Source organism: Myotis yumanensis, unplaced genomic scaffold (assembly GCF_028538775.1).
Source record: "Myotis yumanensis isolate MYYU_CA2020_CCGP unplaced genomic scaffold, mMyoYum1.0.hap1 SCAF_4, whole genome shotgun sequence".
Taxonomy (NCBI): Eukaryota; Metazoa; Chordata; class Mammalia; order Chiroptera; family Vespertilionidae; genus Myotis; species Myotis yumanensis.
In genome coordinates, this window is record NW_027223755.1 from 112617276 (window position 1) to 112639164 (window position 21889).

The window sequence follows — 21889 nt, forward strand, 5'->3', positions numbered from 1 at the left end:
TGGTTTGTGGGCCCAGGTCCATAGTGCCGTTTACTTTTAAATGGCTAGTACGCATCATGGCAGCTCCTGCATTGAGCGTCTACCCCCTGGTGGTCAACTCACATCATAGCTACCGGTCGGATGGACAGACACTTAGCTTTTTATATATATAGACTAGAGGCCTGGTGCACAAAAATTTGTGCACTTGGGGGGGGCATCCCTCAGCCCGGCCTGTGCCCTCTCGCAGTCTGGGACCCCTTGGGGAATGACCACCTGCTGGCTTAGGCCCGCTCCCCGGGGGATTGGGCCTAAGCTGGCAGTCAGACATCCCTCTGGCAGCCCGGGAGCCCTCAGGGGATGTCCACTTGCCAGAGGGGAGCAGACCTAAGCTGCAGTCGGACATCTTTAGCACTGCTGAGGAGGCAGGAGAGGCTCCCACCACCACTGCTGTACTGAAGGCCATCAGCCTGGCTTGTGGCTGAGCAGAGCTCCTCTATGTGGGAGCGCACTGACCACCAGAGGGCAGTTCCTGCACTGAGCGTCTGCCCCCTGGTGGTCAGTGTGTGTCACAGTGACCAGTCATTCTCAGTCTTTCTGCTGTTAGGGTCAGTTTGCATATTACCCTTTTACTATATAGGATAGAGGCCTGGTGCACGGGTGGGGGCCGGCTGGTTTTCCCTGAAGGGTGTCCCGGGTCAGGGTGGGGGTCCCGCTTCGGTGCCTGGCCAGCCTGGGTGAGGGGCTGATGGCTGTTTGCAGCTGGTCACACCCCCTTCAGGGTGTGGGTCCCCACTGGAGTGCCTGGCCAGTCTGGGTGAGGGGCTGAGGGCCATTTTCAGGCTGGCCATGGCCGGCAACTGAAGCTCCCAGCTTCTCCTTTTTTTCTTTTTTATTCTGGGATTTATTTACCTTCTATAATTGAAACTTTGTTGCTTTTGGAGCTCAGAGTTGGGCCGCGGCAAGCGGGGAACCTTGGCTTCCTCCATCACTGGAGCAAGCAAGCCCCCTGCTCGCTTCAGCTGTGTGGCTGCCAGCCTCCATCTTAGTTGGCAGTTAATTTACATATCGCCCTGATTAGCCAATGGGAAGCGTAGTGAAGGTATGGTCAATTACCCTTTTTGTCTTTTATTAGATAGGATTACATTTTGAAAAACCCAACTCCTAGTTTAGGTCAAAAGATATGGCTTATTCCAACATATCTCTAGGGTTCCTGAGAATAATTCTATCTTGTGTACAGTTCCTCAAACCATTTGCCCAAATAAGTGTCTTGTGATTACTTAGATGTTTTGGAAAATCTCCCGCTTTAAATGTGATCAGTTTTCAAACATTACTAACCTGTTCGCAAGCAGGCTACATTTGCAAGCCACCACTCTGGGATCCTGGGCAGAATGACAATGACTCGATCTCCCCTTTGCAGGGCACAGGCTTCTGTAAGTATATTGGCAAATTTCTTGGACAAAGATCCCAGTTCCTCAAAATTCCATCTCACTTCTTCTCCATTTCCATTTATCCACCAGAAGGCTGGATTGGAGGGTCTCTTTCCAGCCTGAGGAAAGATAATCCAGCCATAGACTTAAAGTTGCTTACCCAGCTAAATCCTATTTTAACAGATGAATAGAATGTTTTCCCGAAGAAGTCACAGGCCGCTCATTAGGACACACATGGAGTATTTGGGAAGAACTCTGGATTCTTATTTCTAGACTATAGGCCTGGTGCACGAAATTCGTGCATTTGGGGGGGACAGGCCCCTCAGCCCAGCCTGTGCCCTCTTGCAGTCTGGGAGCCCTTGGGGGATGTCCAACTGATGGCTTAGGCCCAAGGTCCCCCACCGTAAAGATTATCTGGCTCAACATGATAATGGTTCTGTGGTCGAGAAAGCCTGGGTCACAAAAATGTATGATTATAGGTTAGTTTTTTAAAAATACAAAAAGGAGTAGAGTGAAAAGTGACTCCAAAGACATAGATACAGCATTGGGAGAAATATAAAGGGATTCTAATCCTCAGGCTAAATTAGAAGTGACCTGTGCTGGGAGAATGACATGGCTGGGGGACTGGTCAGTGCATTCTGGATATTCAGCAATACCCCTACCCACTAGCCACACCCTCCCCCAAGTCATGGCAATCAAATGGTCTCCAGACATTGCCACATGTTCCCTTGGGGCACAATCACCCCCAGACGGGCAGTGTAGACTGGCCCTGTGATGTACCTTTTCCATGTTGGTCCACTGGTCCAAGACGTCTTTAGCAAAGTTGAAATACTCTGGAATCTCCAGTTTGAAGTCCTTTTTCATGGACTCATAGTTGGAGAAATTCTGAGGAGTCACTGTTCTATAATCTTTATGCAACACTCTAACAGGACCAGGAACTGTTGCGCGCTGACAACACTTGGAACGAAGCAATATCTCCATTGTGACAAGAGACAGCATCAGTTTGGTTGGACCTTTTAGCACCCGAGCTTTCCTGTGGGGACCAATCCACATAAAAGACAAGCAAAAGGACATGTGTTTGTTTCTGTCCTTAAGGTAGCCAAACCCCAAAGTAGCAAAGTTTCATTATTTATTATTTATCATCCTCATCCCATTTTCTGAGCACTCACTAAGTTCCAAACACCACGCCCAGTGTTTTATTTACACACAATTTATCATTCATTCAAAGTAAACCTGTGAGGTAGATACTATTATCATCTCTATTTACAGATGGAGAGAAATGACTAGTTAGAGGCTGATTAGTCAGCTCTGGAGGCCATAATAAAATACCAGACATTTATTTCTCACCGTTCTGGTGGCTGGAACATCAGAGATCATGTGCCAACCCATTTGGTTCGATCTCTGGCTTGCTGATGGCTGCCTTCTCTGTGTCCTCACATGGTAGAGAAAGAGCTCTGGTCTCTTCCTCTTCTTATAAAGACACTAATCCATCATGGGGTCTCACCCTCTGACCTCATCTAACCCTAATCACAGCCAAAGAGCCCACCTCCAAATACTCTCATGTTGGGAGGACACAAACATTCGGTTTGTAAAGAGGCGCTGGTTGGATTTGAACCGGGAACCGTCTGGTCCCAGCCCCTTCTCCTGACTACTATGTGTGTATTTCTAAAGAAGGAAAGATCTGGGTCACTCAGTTACTCTCAGTGAAAGCAAAGGGCTAAGCCTTCTCACTAACTCTTCCACCTGCATATTTCAAAGTAGTGCAGAAATGTCACAGAGAACTCTCACAGCGGGGAATCTGCAGAAGAAACCAAGTGATCAGTACAATGAGGCACAAAAGCACCGTCAGAATCCTCGAGTTTAGAGGCTGTGGTTCCCACGCTCCCATTAGTCCATGTTGCCTTCAGTCCTGGCTTGGAGCTCTAAGTACCAGACATGGTAATAACAGGGCTTCAACCACGGGACTTTGCGGGGAGGGCCCTCCAGGACACCCAGCCTCCCTGCTTCTGTGGGAATAATTTGATCATGATGTCACTTACTCGGCTGAGATCTCATAAATGAGGCTGCTAAAAAGACCAGGTCTAGGCACATTAGGGTTCACTTCTTATATTTTCCACAATCTTCCAAATTCCTGACAATGAAAACTACTTTCACCATCATTAAATCATTTTTTTGTGTGTTTTGTTTTGTTTTAATCCTCACCCCAGGATATTTTTCCATTGACTTCTCAGAGAGAGTGGCGGAGAGAGGGAAAGACAGAGAGAAGTAACAACTTGAGAGAAACACATTGATTGGTTGCCTCCTGCACACGCCCCAGCCAGGGCCCAAGCCGGGGAGAAGCCTGCAACCGAGGTACATGCCCTTGACAAGAATCGAACCCAGAACCCTTTGGTCCACAGGCCGACGTTCTATCCACTGAGCCAAACCAGCTAGGGCCATTAAATCACTTTTAACTGAAATTCTGTGTAATGTGTAAGGCAGTATGGCTATGGAAGCACTTCTGTATTGACAAATTGGGAAACAATAATTAATAGCGGGTGCCAGCCATAGATTTTGCTCTAAGTGGACCTGGCGCTCGGGCGTGGTGTGGCTGCACCCAGTGCATTGGGAGACCTGGGGTTCTCCTGACCTCCCACCCTGTGTGAGGACCTGATGAGTCAGTGAGCTGGTGCCCTCTGAGAGCATCTGGTTTGAGTCTCCTCCTTTTCCACCTTCAAAGAGAACAGCCCGAGAGAGTAGAAGCAACTGGCTTCAACACTCACAGCAGAGAGAGAACTAAAAGTCGTCAGATCGCCATTGCCGTCCAATAAGATTTTAATTGAGCCGTGGTTTTCAACCATGCTTATGTATTCATAAGCAATCACTAGAAAAGCTTTTTTTTTTTAAAAAAAAAAAATGTTGGGGTCTTAGACCAATGAAATCTGAATCTTTGGTTCAGGGGAGCTGGGCATCATTTTTAAAAAATATATTTTTATTGATTTCAGAGAGGAAGAGAGGAAGAGAGAGGGAGAGATAGTAACATTGATGAGAGAGAATCATCAATCTGCTGCCTCCTGAACGCCCCACTGGGGATTGAGCCTGGAACCTGGGCATGTGCCCTGCCTGGAAATCAAACCCTGACCGCCTGGCTCAACCACACTGGCCGGGCTGGGCCACAGTCTCCATTGCAATTGCTTAACTCTGGCGGGGATAGCCATTGACACTAGATAGACAAATGGGCCTGGCTGTTTTCCCAAAAACTGATTTACGGATACTGAAACTTGAATTCCAAGTGTCATTAATATTTTCTTCTTTTCTCAAAATTTTTAAAATGTGAAAACCATTTTTGGATCCCAGCCTGAGCAGAGCTAGACCACTGGGCTGGCCCGCACCTGCTGACCTTTGCACTACAAAGCAGCTCTGTGAGGGTGGGGCCCTGCCTTTCCTGTTCTGATACCCTCCCTGGGAATGATAATAGCATTTGGTCCATAGGAGGGGCTTAATATCTTTTGAGTGAACAAATTACTTTAATTCAGAAGGAAGAACTTTTTGATGCATTTATTTCAATAATTTAGGACTAAATAGAGTTGAGACGTGCCTCCACCACTTTATTTATTTTTTATTTTTTAAATATATTTTTTTATTGCTTAAATTATTACAAAGAGTATTACATATTTCTCCTTTTTTTCCCCCTGCCCTTGACAATCCCCTGGCCTCCCCTACCCCCCAGTGTCTTATGTCCATTGGTTATGCTTATATGCATGCATACAAGTCCTTTGGTTGATCTCTTACCACCCCCCCCGCCCCCCGGCCTTCCTGCTGTAGTTTGACAGTCTGTTCGAGGCAACTCTGCCTCTGTATCTATTATTGTTCAAAAGTTTATAATGGTCTCTATTATCCATGAATGAGTGAGATCATGTAGTATTTTTCCTTCATTGACTGGCTTATTTCACTTAGCATAATGCTCTCCAGTTCCATCCATGCTGTTGCAAATGGTAAGAATTCCTTCTTTTTTACAGCAGCATAGTATTCCATCCTGTAGATGTACCACAGTTTTCTAATCCATTCATCTACTGATGGGCACTTAGGCTGTTTCCAGATCTTGGTTATGGTGAATTGTGCTGCTATGAACATAGGGGTGCATATATCCTTTCTGATTGGTGTTTTTGATTTCTTGGGATATATTCCTAGAAGTGGGATCACAGGGTCAAATGGGAGTTCCATTTCCAGTTTTTTGAGGAAACTGCATACTGTCTTCCATAGTGGCTGCACCAGTTGGCATTCCCACCAGCAGTGCACAAGTGTTCCTTTTTCTCCACATCCTCTCCAGCACTTGTCGTTTGTTGATTTGTTGATGATAGCCATTCTGACAGGTGTGAGATGGTACCTCATTGTTGTTTTGATTTGCATCTCTCGGATGATTAACGACTTTGAGCATGTTTTCATATGTCTCTTGGCTTTCTGAATGTCCTCTTTTAAAAGGTGTCTATTTAGCGGAAACCGGTTTGGCTCAGTGGATAGAGCGTCAGCCTGCGGACTGAAAGGTCCCAGGTTCGATTCCGGTCAAGGGCATGTACCTGGGTTTCGGGCACATCCCCAGTAGGAGATGTGCAGGAGGCAGCTGGTCGATGTTTCTCTCTCATCGATGTTTCTAACTCTCTATCTCTCTCCCTTCCTCTCTGTGAAAAATCAATAAAATATATTTTAAAAAAAAGGTGTCTATTTAGGTCCTTTGCCCATTTTTTGATTGGATTGTTTATCTTCCTTTTGTTAAATTGTATGAGTTCCCTATAAATGTTGGAGATTAGGCCCTTATCAGATATAATGTTGGCAAATATGTTCTACCATGTAGTGGGCTTTCTTGTTGTTTTGTTGATGGTTTCTTTTGCTGTGCAGAAACTTTTTATTTTGATGTAGTCCCATTTGTTTATTTTCTCTCTAGTTTCAACTGCCCTAGGATCTGTATCAGTGAAGAAATTGCTTCGGCATATATCTGAGATTTTGTTGCCTTTGGATTCTTCTAGTATTTTTATGGTTTCCCGTCGTATATTTAAGTCCTTTATCCATTTTGAGTTTATTTTTGTGTATGGTATAAGTTGGTGGTCTAGTTTCATTTTCTTGCATGTATCTGTCCAATTTTCCCAACACCATTTATTGAAGAGACTGACTTGACTCCATTGTATGTTCTTGCCTCCTTTGTCAAATATTAATTGAGCATATTGGTTCGGGCCGATTTCTGGGGTCTCGATTCTATTCCATTGATCTGTATGTCTATTCTTGTGCCAGTACTAGGCAGTTTTGAGAACAGTGGCTTTGTAATACAGCTTGATATCTGGTATTGAGATCCCACCTACTTTGTTCTTTCTCAGGATTGCTGCAGCTATTTGGGGTCTTTTTTTATTCCAGATGAATTTTTGGAGAGTTCGTTCTAGGTCTGTGAAATATGCCGTTGGTATTTTAATGGGAAGTGCATTGAATTTATAGATTGCTTTGGGCAGTATGGACATTTTAATGATGTCGATTCTACCAATCCAAGAACATGGTATGTTCTTCCATCTCTTTATGTCTTCCTCTATCTCTTTTTTCAACGTCCTGTAGTTTTCTGAGTAGAGGTCTTTCACCTCTTTAGTTAAGTTTATTCCTAGGTAGCTTAATTTTTTTGGTGCAATGGTAAATGGGACTGCTTTTTTAGTCTTTCTGCAAGTTCACTATTGGTGTATAGAAATGCCATAGATTTCTTGGCGTTAATTCTGTATCCTGCTACATTGCCGAATTTTTTGATGGAGTCTTTAGGGTTTTTTAAGTATAATATCATGTCATCTGCATATAAGGACAGTTTTACTTCTTCTTTTCCAATTTGGATACCTTTTATTTCTTCTTCTTCTCTAATTGCAATGGCTAATACTTCCAGTACTATGTCAAACAGGAGTGGTGAGAGTGGGCATCCCTGTTTTGTTCCTGTTCTTAGGGGAAATGGTGTTAGTTTATGTCCATTGAATATGATGTTGGTTGTGGGTTTGTCATATATGGCTTTTATTATGTTGAGGTATGATCCTTCTATTCCCACCTTGCTGAGAGTTTTTATCAAAAATGGGTGTTGAATTTTGTCAAACGCTTTTTCTGCATCAATTGATATGACTATGTGGTTTTTTTCCTTCAATTTGTTTATGTGATGTATCACGTTTATTGATTTGCGGATATTGTACCATCCTTGCATCCCTGGGATAAATCCTACTTGGTCATGGTGTATGATCTTTCTGATGTACTGCTGGATCCGATTTGCTAAGATTTTGTTGAGGATTTTGGCATCTATGTTCATGAGGGATATTGGCCTGTAATTCTCTTTCATTGTGTTGTCTTTACCTGGTTTTGGTATTAGGGTGATGCTGGCCTCATAGAATGAGCTTGGAAGTGTTCCTTCCTTTTGGATTTTTTGGAATAGTCTGAGGAGGATAGGTTTTAGTTCTTCCTTGAAAGTTTGGTAAAACTCCGCTGTGAAGCCGTCTGGTCCTGGGCTTTTGTTTGCTGGAAGCTTTTTGATGACTGCTTCAATTTCTTCCATAGTTATTGGCCTGTTGAGATTTTTAGATTCTTCCTGATTAAGTTTTGGAATGTTGTATTTTTCTAGAAATACGTCCATTTCCTCCAGGTTGTCTAGTTTGTTGGAGTAGAGTTGTTCATAGTATTTTTTAACAATCATTTGTATTTCTGTGGGGTCTGTTGTTATTTCGCCTCTATCATTTCTGATTTTGTTTATTTGGGTCCTCTCTCTTTGCTTCTTGGTGAGCCTGGCTAGAGGTTTGTCAATCTTGTTTATCCTTTCAAAGAACCAGCTCTTGGTTTCATTGATTTTCTGTATTGTTTTTTTTGGTCTCTATGTCATTTATTTCTGCTCTAATCTTTATTATCTCCTTCCTTCTGCTCACTCTGGGCTTTTCTTGTTGTTCTCTTTCTAATTCTTTGAGCTGTAGAGTTAGATGATTTACTACCATTTTTTCTTGTTTGTTGAGGTAGGCCTGTAGAGCTATAAACTTCCCTCTCAGGACTGCTTTCATTGTGTCCCAAAGGTTTTGGATTGTTGTGTTTTCATTGTCATTAGTTTCCAGGATGTTTTTAATTTCTTCTTTGATCTCATTGGTAACCCAATCAATATTTAATAACATGCTATTCAGCTTCCAAGTGTTTGAGTATTTTGGGTTGTTTTTATTGTAGTTTATTTCTAATATTATGCCCTTGTGGTCTGAGAAGATGCTTGGTATGATTTCAATCTTCTTGAATTTGGGGAGACTTTGTTTGTGACCCAATATTTTTGAAGATGTCCCATGAGCACTTGAGAAGAACGTATATTTTGTGGCTTTGTGGTGCAGTGTTCTGAAGATGTCAATTAAGTCCATCTGATCTAGTGGGTCATTTAGGATTGCTGTTTCTTTGCTGAGTTTTTGTCTAGCGGATTTATCCAGTGATGTCAGTGGTGTATTAAAGTCCCCTACTATGATTGTATTGTTGTCGATCTCTCCCCTGATATCTTCCAGGAGTTTTCTTATGTGTGTGGGTGCTCCTGCATTGGGTGCATATATGTTTATCAGGGTTATATCCTCTTGTTGTATTGATCCCTTTAGTATTATGAAGTGGCCTTCCTTATCTCTTGTTATGGCCTTCACTTTGAGGTCTATTTTGTCGGATATAAGTATTGCTACCCCAGCTTTTTTTTTCCTTTCCATTTGCCTCAAAGATATTTTTCCATCCCTTCACTTTCAGTCTGTGTGAGTCCCTTCTAATGAGGTGGGTCTCTTGTAGACAGCAAATGTATGGGTCATGTTTTTTGATCCATTCAGCCACTCGATGTCTTTTGATTGGACCATTTAGTCCATTTACATTTAAAGTTATTATTGAAAGGTACTTGTTTGTAGCCATTTCTATTTTTTTGTGGCTGTTTTCTTTCTGGGCTTTTTATTTCTTCTTTTTACACCAGTCCCTTTAGCATTTCTTGCATTGTTGGCTTGGTGGTGATGAACTCCCTTAGCCTTTTTTTGCCTGTGAAGCTTCTTATTTCCCCTTCAATTTTGAATGATAGCCTTGCTGGATAGAGTATTCTTGGATTCAGTCCTTTGCTTTGCATCACTTTGTAAATTTCTGTCCATTCTTTTCTGGCCTGATGTGTTTCTGTTGAGAAATTGTTTGATAATCTGATTGGGGATCCTTTGTAGGTAACTCTCTGTTTCTCTCTTGCAGCCTTTAAGATTCTCTCTTTGTCTTGTACATTTGCCATCGTTATTATGACGTGTCTTGGTGTGGGTCTTTTGGGGTTCATCTTGCCTGGGACTCTCTGGACTTGTGTAACTTTTTTCTTCCGCATATCTGGGAAGTTTTCTGCCATTATTTCTCCAAATAGATTTTCTAATCCTTGCTGCTCTTCTTGTCCTTCTTGCAGCCCTATTATGCGTATGTTACTTCGTTTCATGTTGTCCCGAAGCTCCCTTAGGCTCTCCTCCTGTTTTTTAATTTTTTTCTCCAGTTGCTGTTCAGATTGAGCTTGTTTCTCTGCCTTATCTTCTAACTCACTAATTCGGTCCTCTGCTTCTTTTAGTCTGCTGTTGAAACTTTCCATGGTGTTTTTGATTGTAGCTATATCACTTTTCATTTCTTCCTGATTCTTGCATAGGTTGTTAATTTTCTCATCCATCCGGTGAATGAATTGTACAACCAATATTCTGAATTCTTTTTCTGTCATGTTGCACGCTTCAACTTCATTAATTTCCTTTCTTGGTGATTCCTCATTGTCTTTCCTCTGGGTGTTGTGTCGTCTCTTCATTCTGATTATCTCCTGATGGTTCAAAGGTCGAGTTGCATGGGCCTGGGCCGTGTGCAGTGGGAGGCTCCCACCACCCTAGTGTCACTGAAGAGCTCTGACACTAAGATGTGTGGTTGTTGTTGGTTGGTGGGAACCAGGCTCGCTCTGTGTCAGTGTTGCCAGCGCTCAATGTGGCCTCGCACGTGCCCTTAGAATTAGGGACCCTGCCTGCACTGTGCTGAAATAGAGGCCCCCCTGGAGTGTGTTGAAAACCAGAGCCCCCTAGCTTGCGCCAGGAGTCAGAGTTCCCCAAGAGTCCAGTATCAGAGTCTCTGTTGCTTCGGGCGACCTCGCCTTGAGAATCAGGGTCCCTGTGTGCCCTTGCACCAGGAATTTGATTCACTGGCTCTTAGTATGAATGCACAGGGAATCAGGATCTCAGGCGCAGGTGATAAGAAACACAGTCAAGTCACTGGTGCTTGGTGCTGCCTCCTGCCCCGAGAAACGGGGTCCCTGGGCCTGTGTAGGCAGAAAAATTCCCGTTTGCGAGATTGCTCCCAGCCCAGGGCTCCGATGCCAGCAGTGCGCGCAGGATTAGTTCCAAGGTGCTTGCGCACTTCCAGGCCAAAGTTCCTGCAGCGCTGAGGCCCCGGCAAGGGGTGGATCTAACAGTTAGTTACTCTGGCGCTGCCCGCGAGCCTGCGGGAAGGGGGGATGGGCTCTGTTGCTCCCAGCCCAGGGCTCCAAAGCCCACAGTGCGCGTAGGGTCAGTTCCTGGTGGTGTGTGCGCGTTTGCTCCCAGCCCAGGGCTCCGAAGCCAGCAGTGCGGGTAGGATCAGTTCCAAGGTGCTCGCGCCCTTCCAGGCCAAAGTTCCTGCAGCGCTGAGGCCCCGGCAAGGGGTGGGTCTAACAGTTAGTTACTCTGGAGCTGCCCGCGAGCCTGCGGGAAGGGGGGACGGGCTCTGTTACTCACGGATCTGCCGCAGGGATTTCTGAACTTTTGGTGTCCGAAGGTCTGTAGCTGTGGTCGCAGGTCTCTGTCCCCAGTGGCTGCAGGGTCCTGGTATGCATCTGAGATCAGACTGGGTGGTGCTGAGGCCAGGATCCTAGTCTCAAGCAGCTCTGTTTCCCAAGATGGCGTGGTCGCTGTGCCTGTGCTGGCCGCCCAGGAGTGTCCGCGCCAGGAGCAGGACTCCGCCACCTAAGACTGCCGGGTTTAGCAGCCCCTTAGAAGACCTGCAGAGTCTAACTGTCCCTAGCTCATACACACACACCACACACGTCCACACACTCCTCTATCACTTCCTTGCACTCTCACACTCTCTCCCTCCCTACCTTCCTGCTGGTCGCCATTTTTCAGCTCCTCGCCTCCACCACTTTAAACCAGATATATTTGACTATGTAAACCACTCATGTGTGTTACTTAGATTTAAATTAATTTAAATACTATTTAAAAATTAGTTTGTTAGTCACACTAGCTCATTTCACGTGTTTAACACGCGGCTAGCAGCTATGGAGTGAGGCAAGGTGTGCAGCGAGGGGGCCCGTGCATCCCATCGCGCAGAGCACCCTGTGGGCCGTGCTGCTCTCCACTGATCCTGGCTCAGAATCTGACTTATCAAACATCACGCCCCAGGGGCATTGAGGGAGGGTTCCCAAGATCAGATTTTTCTAAGGGCTCAGGTTTAGTGGAGTGCCCAACCCTGTTCTCTTGCCTAAGGGCTGTGGGAGGGGGAGTGTCCCCCAGGGAGTCTCCTCACCCTCTAGAACAGCAGTTCTCAACCTGTAGGTCGTGACCCCTTTGGGCAGTGGTTCTTAACCTTCCTAATGCCGCGACCCTTTAATATAGTTCCTCATGTTGCAGTGACCCCCAGCCATAAAATTATTTTCGTTGCTACTTCATAACTGTAATTTTGCTACTGTTATGAATCGTTATGTAATCTGATATGCGAAAAAATAGGAAATGAAGAAGGAACACAGGGGTAAAGAATAAAAATGGCGACAAACAAGTATTTATCAATAATAACTTTAAATGTAAATGGATTAAATGCCCCAATCAAAAGGCATAGGGTAGCTGAGTGGATAAGAAAACATGACCCATCTATCTGCTGTCTACAGGAGACCAACCTCAGAAAACAAGGACGCACACAGACTGATGGTGAAGGGATGGAAAAAGGTTCTTCAGGCGAATGGAAATGAAAAAAAAAGCCGGGGTAGCAATACCTATATCTGACAAATTAGGTCTCAAAGTGAAGGCCATAACCAGAGATAAGGAAGGCCACTTCATAATACTAAAGGGAGCAATCCACCAAGAAGAAATAACTCTGGTAAACATATACGCACCCAATATAGGAGCACCTAAATACATAAGAAAACTTCTGGAGGATACCAAGAAAGAGATTGACAGCAATACAATCATAGTAGGGGACTTTAACACCCCACTATCACCATTGGACAAACCCTCTAAACAAAAAATCAGCAAAGAAACATCAATCCTAAATGACTCACTAGACCAGATGGAATTAATTGACATCTTCAAAACATTTCATCCCAAAGCCACAGAATATACATTCTTCTCAAGTGCACATGGGTCATTTTCAAAGATAGACCAAATATTGGGTCACAGACAAAGTCTCTTCAAATTCAAGAAGATAGAAATCATATCAAGCATCTTCTCAGATCACAATGGCATAAAACTAGAAATCAACTACAATAAAAACAATCCCCCAAAAATCAAACACATGGAGACTAAATAGCATGCTATTAAACAATGACTGGGTTACCAGAGAGATAAAAGAATAAATAAGAAGCATCATGGCAACAAACAACAATGAAAACACAACAATCCAAAACCTATGGGGCACAGTGAAAGCAGTCTTGGGAGGGAAGTTCTTAGTGCTACAAGCCTACTGCAAAAAACAAGAAACAATGATAATAAATTACCAAACCCTACAACTCAAAGAGTTAGGAAGAGACCAACAAGAAAAGCCCAGTGTAAGCAGAAGGAAAGAAATAATAAAGATCAGAGTGGAGATAAATGACATAGAGACCAAAAAAAAAAAGAATACAAAAGATCAACAAAACCAAGAGCTGGTTCTTTGAAAGGATAAACAAGATTGATGAACCTCTGGCCAGGCTCACCAAGAAACAAAGAGAGAGGACCCAAATAAACAAAATCAGAATGAGCCCTAGCTGGTTTGGCTCAGTGGATAGAGCGTGAGCCTGTGGACTAAAGGGTCCCAGGTTCGATTCCAGTCAAGGGCACATACCCGGGCTGCAGGCTCAGGCCCCAATAGAGGGCATGCAGGAGGCAGCCAATCAATGATTCACTCTCATCACTGATGTTTCTATCTCTGGCCCCTTCCTCTCTGAAATAAAAGATAATTAAAAAAAAAATCAGAAATGAAAGAGGAGAAATAACAACAGACCCCACAGAAATATAAAGGATTGTTAAAAAATACTGTGAACTACTTTACTCCAACAAACTAGACAACCTGGAGGAAATGGACATATTTCTAGAAAAATACAACCTTCCAAAACTCAATCAGGAAGAATCTAAAAATCTCAACAGGCCAATAACTATGGAAGAAATTGAAGCAGTCATCAAAAAGCTTCCAGCAAACAAAAGCCCGGGGCCAGACGGCTTCACGGGAGAGTTTTAACAAACATTCAAGGAAGAACTAAAACCTATCCTCCTCAGACTATTCCAAAAAATCCAAAAGGAAGGAACACTTCCAAGCTCATTCTATGAGGCCAGCATCACCCTAATACCAAAACCAGATAAAGACAACACAATGAAAGAGAATTACAGGCCAATATCCCTCATGAACATAGATGCCAAAATCCTCAACAAAATCCTAGCAAATCGGATCCAGCAGTACATCAGAAAGATCATACACCATGACCAAGTAGGATTTATCCCAGGGATGCAAGGATGGTACAATATTCACAAATCAATAAACGTAATATATCACATAAACAAATTGAGAGATAAAAACCACATAGTCATATCAATTGATGCAGAAAAAGCATTTGACAAAATTCAACACCCATTTTTGATAAAAACTCTCAGCAAGGTAGGAATAGAAGGATCATACCTTAACATAATAAAAGCCATAGATGACAAACCCACAGCCAACATCATAATCACTGGGCAAAAATTAAAACCATTTCCCCTAAAAACAGGAACAAGACAGGGATGCCCCCTCTCACCACTCCTGTTCAACATAGTAATGGAAGTACTAGCCGTTGTGATCAGACAAGAAGAAGAAATAAAAGGCATCCAAATTGGAAAAGAAGAAGTAAAACTGTCCTTATTTGCAGATGACATGTTACTGTACATAGAGAACCCTAAAGACTCCATCAAAAAATTATTGGACTTAATAAATGAATTCGGCAATGTAGCAGGATACAAAATTGATGCCAAGAAATCTATGGCATTTCTTTACACCAATAGTGAACTTACAGAAAGTGAGACTAAAAAAGCAATCCCATTTACCATCCCACCAAAAAAATTAAGATGCCTAGGAATAAATTTAACTAAGGAGGTAAAAGACTTACATGCGGAAAACTACAGGACACTGAAAAAAGAGAGAGAGGAAGACATTAAACAGATGGAAGAACATACCGTGTTCATGGACTGGTAGAATCAACATCATCAAAATGTCCATATTACCCAAAGGAATCTATAGATTCAATGCAATCCCCATTGAATTACCAACGGCATATTTCACAGATCTAGAACAAACACTCCAAAAATTCATCTGGAATAAAAAAAGACCCCGAATAGCTGCAGCGATCCTGAGAAAGAACAAAGTAGGTGGGATCTCAATACCAGATATCAAGCTGTATTGCAAAGTCACTGTTCTTAAAACAGCATGGTACTGGCACAAGAACAGACATATAGATCAATGGAATAGAATAGAGAACCCAGAAATCGACCCAAACCACTATGCCCAATTAATATTCCACAAAGGAGGCAAGAGCATACAATGGAGTCAAGTCAGTCTCTTCAATAAATGGTGTTGGGAAAATTGGACAGATACATGCAAAAAGATGAAACTAGACCACCAACTCACAATATACACAAAAATAAACTCAAAACGGATAAAAGACTTAAACATAAGATGGGAAACCATAAAAATACTAGAGGAATCCACAGGCAGCGAAATCACAAATATATGCAGAAGAAATTTCCTCTCTGATACTGCTCCTAGGGCAATGGAAACTAAAGAGAAAATAAACAAATGGGACTTCATCAAAATAAAAAGCTTTTGCACAGCAAAGGAAACCATAAACAAAACAACAAGAAGGGAGAACATATTTGCCAATGATATCACTGATAAGGGTTTAATCTCCAACATCTACAGGGAACTCATGCAACTTAACAATAGGAAGATAAACAATCCAATCAAAAAATGGGCAATGGACCTAGATAGACACTTTTCAAAAGAGGACATAGAGAAGGCCGAAAGACATATGAAAACATGCTCAAAGTCACTAATTATAGGAGAGATGCAAATCAAAACAACAATGCGGTATCATCTCACACCTGCCAGAATGGCTATCATCAACAAATCAACAAACAACAAGTGTTGGAGAGGATGTGGAGGAAAAGGAACCCTTCTGCACTGCTGGTGGGAATGCAGACTCATGCAGCCACTGTGGAGAACAGTATGGAACTTCCTCAAAAAACTAAAAATGGAACTCCCATTTGACCCAGTGATCCCACTTCTAGGAATATATCCCAAGAAACCAGAAACACCAATCAGAAAGGATATATGCACCCCTATGTTCATAGCAGCACAATTCACCATAGCTAAGATTTGGAAACAGACTAAGTGCCCATCAGCAGATGAGTGGATTAAAAAACTGTGGTACATCTACACAATGGAATACTATGCTGCGGTAAAAAAGAAGGAACTCTTGCCATTTGCAACAGCATGGGTGGAACTGGAGAGCATTATGCTAAGTGAAATTAGCCAGTCAGAGAAAGATAAATACCACATGATCTCACTCATTTGTGGAATATAGAGAACAACATAGACTGATGAACAGGGACAGATCCAAAGACAGAGAAACAGCGATCAGACTATCAATCCTCAGAGGGAAAGTAGGGGAAGGTTGGGGTAAGGGGAAGAGATCAACCAAAGGACTTGTATGCATGCATATAAGCCAAACCAATGGACATGGACAATAGGGGGATGAGAACATGAGTGTTGGTGGTGGGCGGGGGGCGTGGAGGGGGGGGGGTTAACGGGGGGGGATGAGGACACATTTGTAATACCTTAACCAATAAAGAAATTAAAGATAAAAAAATATCTGATATGCAGGATGTATTTTCATTGCTACAAATTAAACATAATTAAAGCATAGTGATTAATCACAAAAACAATATGTAATTATTTATGTGTTTTTTGATGTTCTTAGGTGACACCTGTGAAAGGGTCGTTCAATCCCCAAAGGGGTCGTGACCCACAGGTTGACCTTTGGGGGTCGAACGACCCTTTCACAGGGGTCACCTAAGACCATGGGAAAATACATATATAATTACATATTGTTTTTGTGATTAATCACTATGCTTTAATTATGTTCAATTTGTATCAATGAAAATACATCCTGTATATCAGATATTTACATGACAATGGCTGGTCAGATGGGCTGATGGAAGAACTTAGGTCTCATCTAAAATGCAAGCTCTGCATCCACATAAACAGAAGTGCCTAAGTGCCTCCCCACAGGCAGCCTCAAAGCAAGGAGAAGCCCCTCCTACTCCCCCCACCCTAACGAGACCTGCCACACACTTCTAGCCAGGATTCTGGGAGCTTCCCTTGATCACCTAGTGGTTTGCACATATGTGTTTCCCCGCGTTTCCTAGCAGTAGTTTGCATACTTTCTCGATGATGCAGAAAGTGGATGCCTATCTGCCTTGAGCAGAGGAGGGAGCTAAGTAGACAGCACAGTGGAAAACTCAGTTGCTACTCAGACTCAATTAAATTTTCCCCTAAACATTTAATCAAGTTAACACATGCACACAGATTTTAAAACGTTAAACGGCACCAATGGGCTTAAAATGAACAATTTATCTGATGTGTTTGTAGTATTTTGTATGTACATACTCCTAGTCACTCACAAAGTATTACACAACAGCTAAGCCAGTGGTTCTCAACCTGTGGATCGTGACCCCTTTGGAGGTTGAATGACCCTTTCACAGAGGTCGCCTAAGACCATCCTGCATATCAGATATTTACATTACGATTCATAATAGTAGCAACATTACAGTTAAGAAGTAGCAACGAAAATAATTTTATGGTTGGGTCACAACATGAGGAACTGTATTTAAAGGGCCAGAAGGTTGAGAACCACTGGCTAAGACAGCCGTGGGCAAACTACGGCCCCGTTCGGCTGTTCTATCCGGCCCGCAGAGCGGAAAGAGCGGAGGGTTCTCTTGCTCTCCCCTCCGCTCCTTCACCAGCAGCAGTGTTAACATGGCAACGTCGGGAAACACGGCCGCAGCTCCTTCTGAGTAAAAGGAACAACCTCTCAATCTTCCAGAGGCTCCTTGTAATGCCCCCGAACGCGTCTCCCGACATCACCCTGGGAATGCGTGGACACGTTATCGTGGTAATGTAGGGAGACGCGCCCCTTGAGAGCACAGTATCAGAGCCTTTCTGAGGTAAGATTAAGAGCTCTACTCAAACACAATTTTTTCCTGTTCCCACATTCTGTACATCACAATGACTTGTTAATAAAACAACAAAGACTTTCAGCTTTTAGGGCTTGTATCCACTGCAGTTTTTTTTCCCACTTCGGACGCGCGCAGCAGGGAAAAAGACACACAGAGGACATGTCACACTAGCCATGCTGCGGCTGCATTATTTTGCTGATACGGATGCGGTATCAGTAACGCTACCGTGGTCACTAACCGCATGTGTTAGCGGCAAAACAAATGCATTTTGCGCTGCGTTTGCTTCTCCCCCTTGCGCCTGTAAAAATGTGTGCTACAGGGCATTTGTGTTAACATGCACCACTGCACATTAGCATCAACGCAAACATGATGGAAACCTGTGTATCCTACATTAACCCTTGCTGTGCTGCATTGCAGTACTGCACCACACTGCAACGGCAGCACGGCTAGTGTGAACGAACCCTAATTCAGTGGGTTGAACAAAAAGATTGTATAGAAATGTGATGAACTAAAGATTTTATTACAAAATCGCTTAATTTCAGGGTTTCAGAAGTAATTGGACAAATGAAAAACTGAAAATCAAATGTTCATATCTAATACTTGGATGAAACTCTTTCCTGGTAATGACAGCCTGAAGTCTTGTACTTATGGACATCACCAGATGCTGGGCTTTCTCCTTTGTAATGCTCTGCCAGACTGTCACAGTAGGGGTATATATATAACTATCCTGCCATTTCCAGCTTTTAATTCTGATGTTGAAAAACAGGACACCAAGTACAAGGGTCTCTTGAACTTAGAAACCTGATTATCATAATGAGAAATAAAAAATACAAGGAAGCCCTAACCAGTTTGGCTCAGTGGATAGAGAGTCAGCCTGATGTTAGAACTTTGTAATGCTCTGCCAGGCTGTCACAGTAGGGGTATATATATAACTATCCTGCCATTTCCAGCTTTTAATAAGAAAAACTGTTGCAATGGGCATTTAAAAGTGGCACTTGGTTGTTTTTATAGAGTCCAGTGGATGCAATCTGACATTGGTAATGGGCTCTTTCACACTATATGCACTGCGGCTGTTTTTTGCCAGTAACGGAAGTGCTAGTGGTAACTACTGGTTACCCATGTTTTGCACTGCCCTAGCACCTCCCATACAAGTGTGTCTGGAAGACACAGCAATGTGCAGCTATGTGTGTTACCATAAACAAAGGGCCTGTGTGAAAGATACACAGGTTTCCTATGGAGGAAAGGGGTTGTTCTCTATGGTCAGGGTGTGCCTCTGTCCCATGTCTGAACTTTTTCAGATGATTTTGTTATATATATATATTTTTTAGAAGACCAAAAATGTTATAGTAGAGCAAATTTAATCACTTGCTTTTATACTTTACTGTCTTATTTTAGTAAAGAATTTAATAAGAGAACGGTACTGTTGGTTTTAGCCCAATATTAAACATGAGTGGACCAAAGAAAAGGAAAGTGGACAGTGAATGCCAAGTGTTTAAGAGGGAGTGGACAACAAAATATATTTTCACCGAAGTCTGATCAATGCCGGTATGTCTGATATGCCAGGAAACACTTGCAGTCTTCAAAGAGTACAATCTCAGCCGTCACTTTGCCACAAAGCATGGCAACTACGCTAGCAAGCAGTCACCTCAAGAATGGGAGGCTACTTTACAGAGGTTGATGGCTAAATTACAGGCTCAGCAAAATGTCTTTCACAGACAAACTGCAATTCAAAAGACAACTACCAAAGCAAGTTTTATGCTATCATTCAAATTAGCAAAAGCTAGCAAACCTCTCTCTGAAGGCGAGTTTTTCAAAGAATGTATGATAGAGACAGCAGGTCTCTTGTGTCCAGAGAGCAAAGGCAAGTTTGAAAAACTCAGCTTATCGCGCAGGACAGTGACTCATCCAGTGGAACTGATTGATGAAGACTTGGCCAGCAAGTTAAATAGTAAGGCAGAGTTCTTTAAGTTTTATTCACTAGCATTGGATGAAAGTAATGACGTAAAGGGCACTGCTCAGCTCTTAATTTTTATCCGAGGGATTAGTGACAATTTTGAAATTACGGAGGAGTTTTTAGCCATGGAGCCACTGAAAGGAAAAACACGGGGAGAGGACTTGTATGACCGGGTGTCTACTGTCATCGAGAAAATGAAGCTACCATGGAGTAAATTTGCTAATGTCACGACAGATGGATCTCCAAATTTAACTGGAAAAAATGTTGGACTGCTAAAAAGAATTCAGGATAAAGTGAAAGAGGAGAACCCTAACCAAGATGTTATTTTTCTTCACTGTATTATTCACCAGGAATCATCGTGCAAGTCTATATTACAACTTAATCATGTTGTTAATCCAGTTGTAAAGCTTGTTAATTTCATTCGAGCAAAGGGACTTCAGCACCGTCAGTTTATTAAGTTTCTGGAGGAAGCTGATGCGGATCACCACGACTTACTTTACCACTCTCCTGTCCACTGGTTGAGTTTGGGCAAAGTTTTCCAATGAGTGTGGGAGCTCAAAGAAGAGATTGATGCATTTTTGAAATTAAAGGGGAAGTCTGACGAATTTACTGAGCTAAGTGACAAGAATTGGCTGTGTGACTTTGCATTTGCTGTAGATATATTTTCACATTTGAATGAGCTAAATGTGAAGCTATAGGGAAAAGATCAGTATGTACATGACATGTACACTAATGTGAAAGCCTTTAAATCGAAGCTGATTTTCTTTTCCAGACAAATTTCAGACAAAGTCTTCACTCATTTTGCCACACTAGCCACACAGAAGGAGACCATCCAAAACGTGAAGAAATACAGCAAATCACTGGATGACCTGCATGCAGAATTCTGTCGTCGGTTTTCTGATGTTGAAAAAATTGACCAGTCACTTCAACTGGCGGCCTGTCCTTTGTCACAAAACCCTGAAACAGCACCAGAAGAGGTGCAACTGGAACTCATCCATCTTCAGTCTGACTTTGTCCTAAAGGAGAAATTCAGCTCTCTTGAACTAAGAGACTTTTATGCTTCACTTAATGAAGCTACTTTTCCAAACATCCGGAGGATGGCACAGAAGATACTGGTGCTGTTTGGGTCAACCTATGTTTGTGAGCAGACATTTAGCGTCATGAACGTCAACAAAGCCCCTCACAGATCCAGCTTAACTGACGAACACCTCAGATCTACCCTGAGAATAGCCACAACAAAACTAACTCCAGACTTTGATGCATTAGCTGAAAAAGGAGACCAACAACACTGTTCCCACTGTTAAAGACCAAAAACCTTTCAACCCAGTCTACATTGCCATCTACATCTACGTCCCGGGCATAATTTGGAAGTTGCACTAAAGAAAATGTTTAATTTACTGTTTACACATTTTGTTCTTTTCTATTTGTTTTAGTTTTAAATTACTTTATTATATTTAAGTTTAATTTGAAAGGCTTTTGTACCTTTCCTTTGTTAGGCAATTTTATTTTGCCTTTGCCATCTTCAATATAAGGTATATTATTGTGCTATGATTCCTCCATTTTTTGAAGTTTCAAATTATAGTAATTAGTGTTTACATTCTTCTTGTTAAAATGTTTGAAATGAATAAAACTATTGAAATAAAAAAAAAAAAAGACCGTACCCTTTTATGTAATGATGTTTACTTTGAATTTATATTAGTTCACACAAACACTCCATCCATGCTTTTGTTCTGGCCCTCTGGTCCAGTTTAAGAACCCATTGTGGCCCTCGAGTCAAAAAGTTTGCCCACCCCTGGGTTAGAATCACACGTGAGGAATGTGGTTTCCTGCCCAAATCAAGTGCACCTGGAATAGTAATTCACCAAAATGTTACTGTCCCTTGTTGTAAGATCAGTGTCAAATAAACGTGTGTGAAGAATTTCATAGACAGTATTTTTGGTATTAATATAAATGTATTTTACAAGTTAAAATGTTCCCATAGAGAGAATTCAATGTTAAGAAGTTTGGCTAAGTTTCCTTGTATTTTTTTAAAAAGTATTTTATTGATTTTTTTTTATAGAGAGGAAGGGAGT

The 21889-nt window shown here is 42.4% G+C and overlaps 1 protein-coding gene across 3 annotated transcripts in view; it reads right to left on the minus strand.

The window, feature by feature from the left end:
• ACSM3 (acyl-CoA synthetase medium chain family member 3) overlaps positions 1 to 21889 on the minus strand; it is a 69054-nt gene that overhangs the window by 38881 nt on the left and 8284 nt on the right. For all 3 annotated transcript variants that reach the window (XM_070413725.1, XM_070413724.1, XM_070413726.1), the window contains exons 2-3: positions 2187 to 2439; positions 1315 to 1525 (exon numbers count right to left, since the gene is read on the minus strand). In XM_070413725.1, the coding sequence (XP_070269826.1) occupies positions 1315 to 1525; positions 2187 to 2405 (430 nt within the window). In that variant the 5' untranslated portion in view covers positions 2406 to 2439. The remainder of the gene's footprint in view (positions 1 to 1314; positions 1526 to 2186; positions 2440 to 21889) is intronic.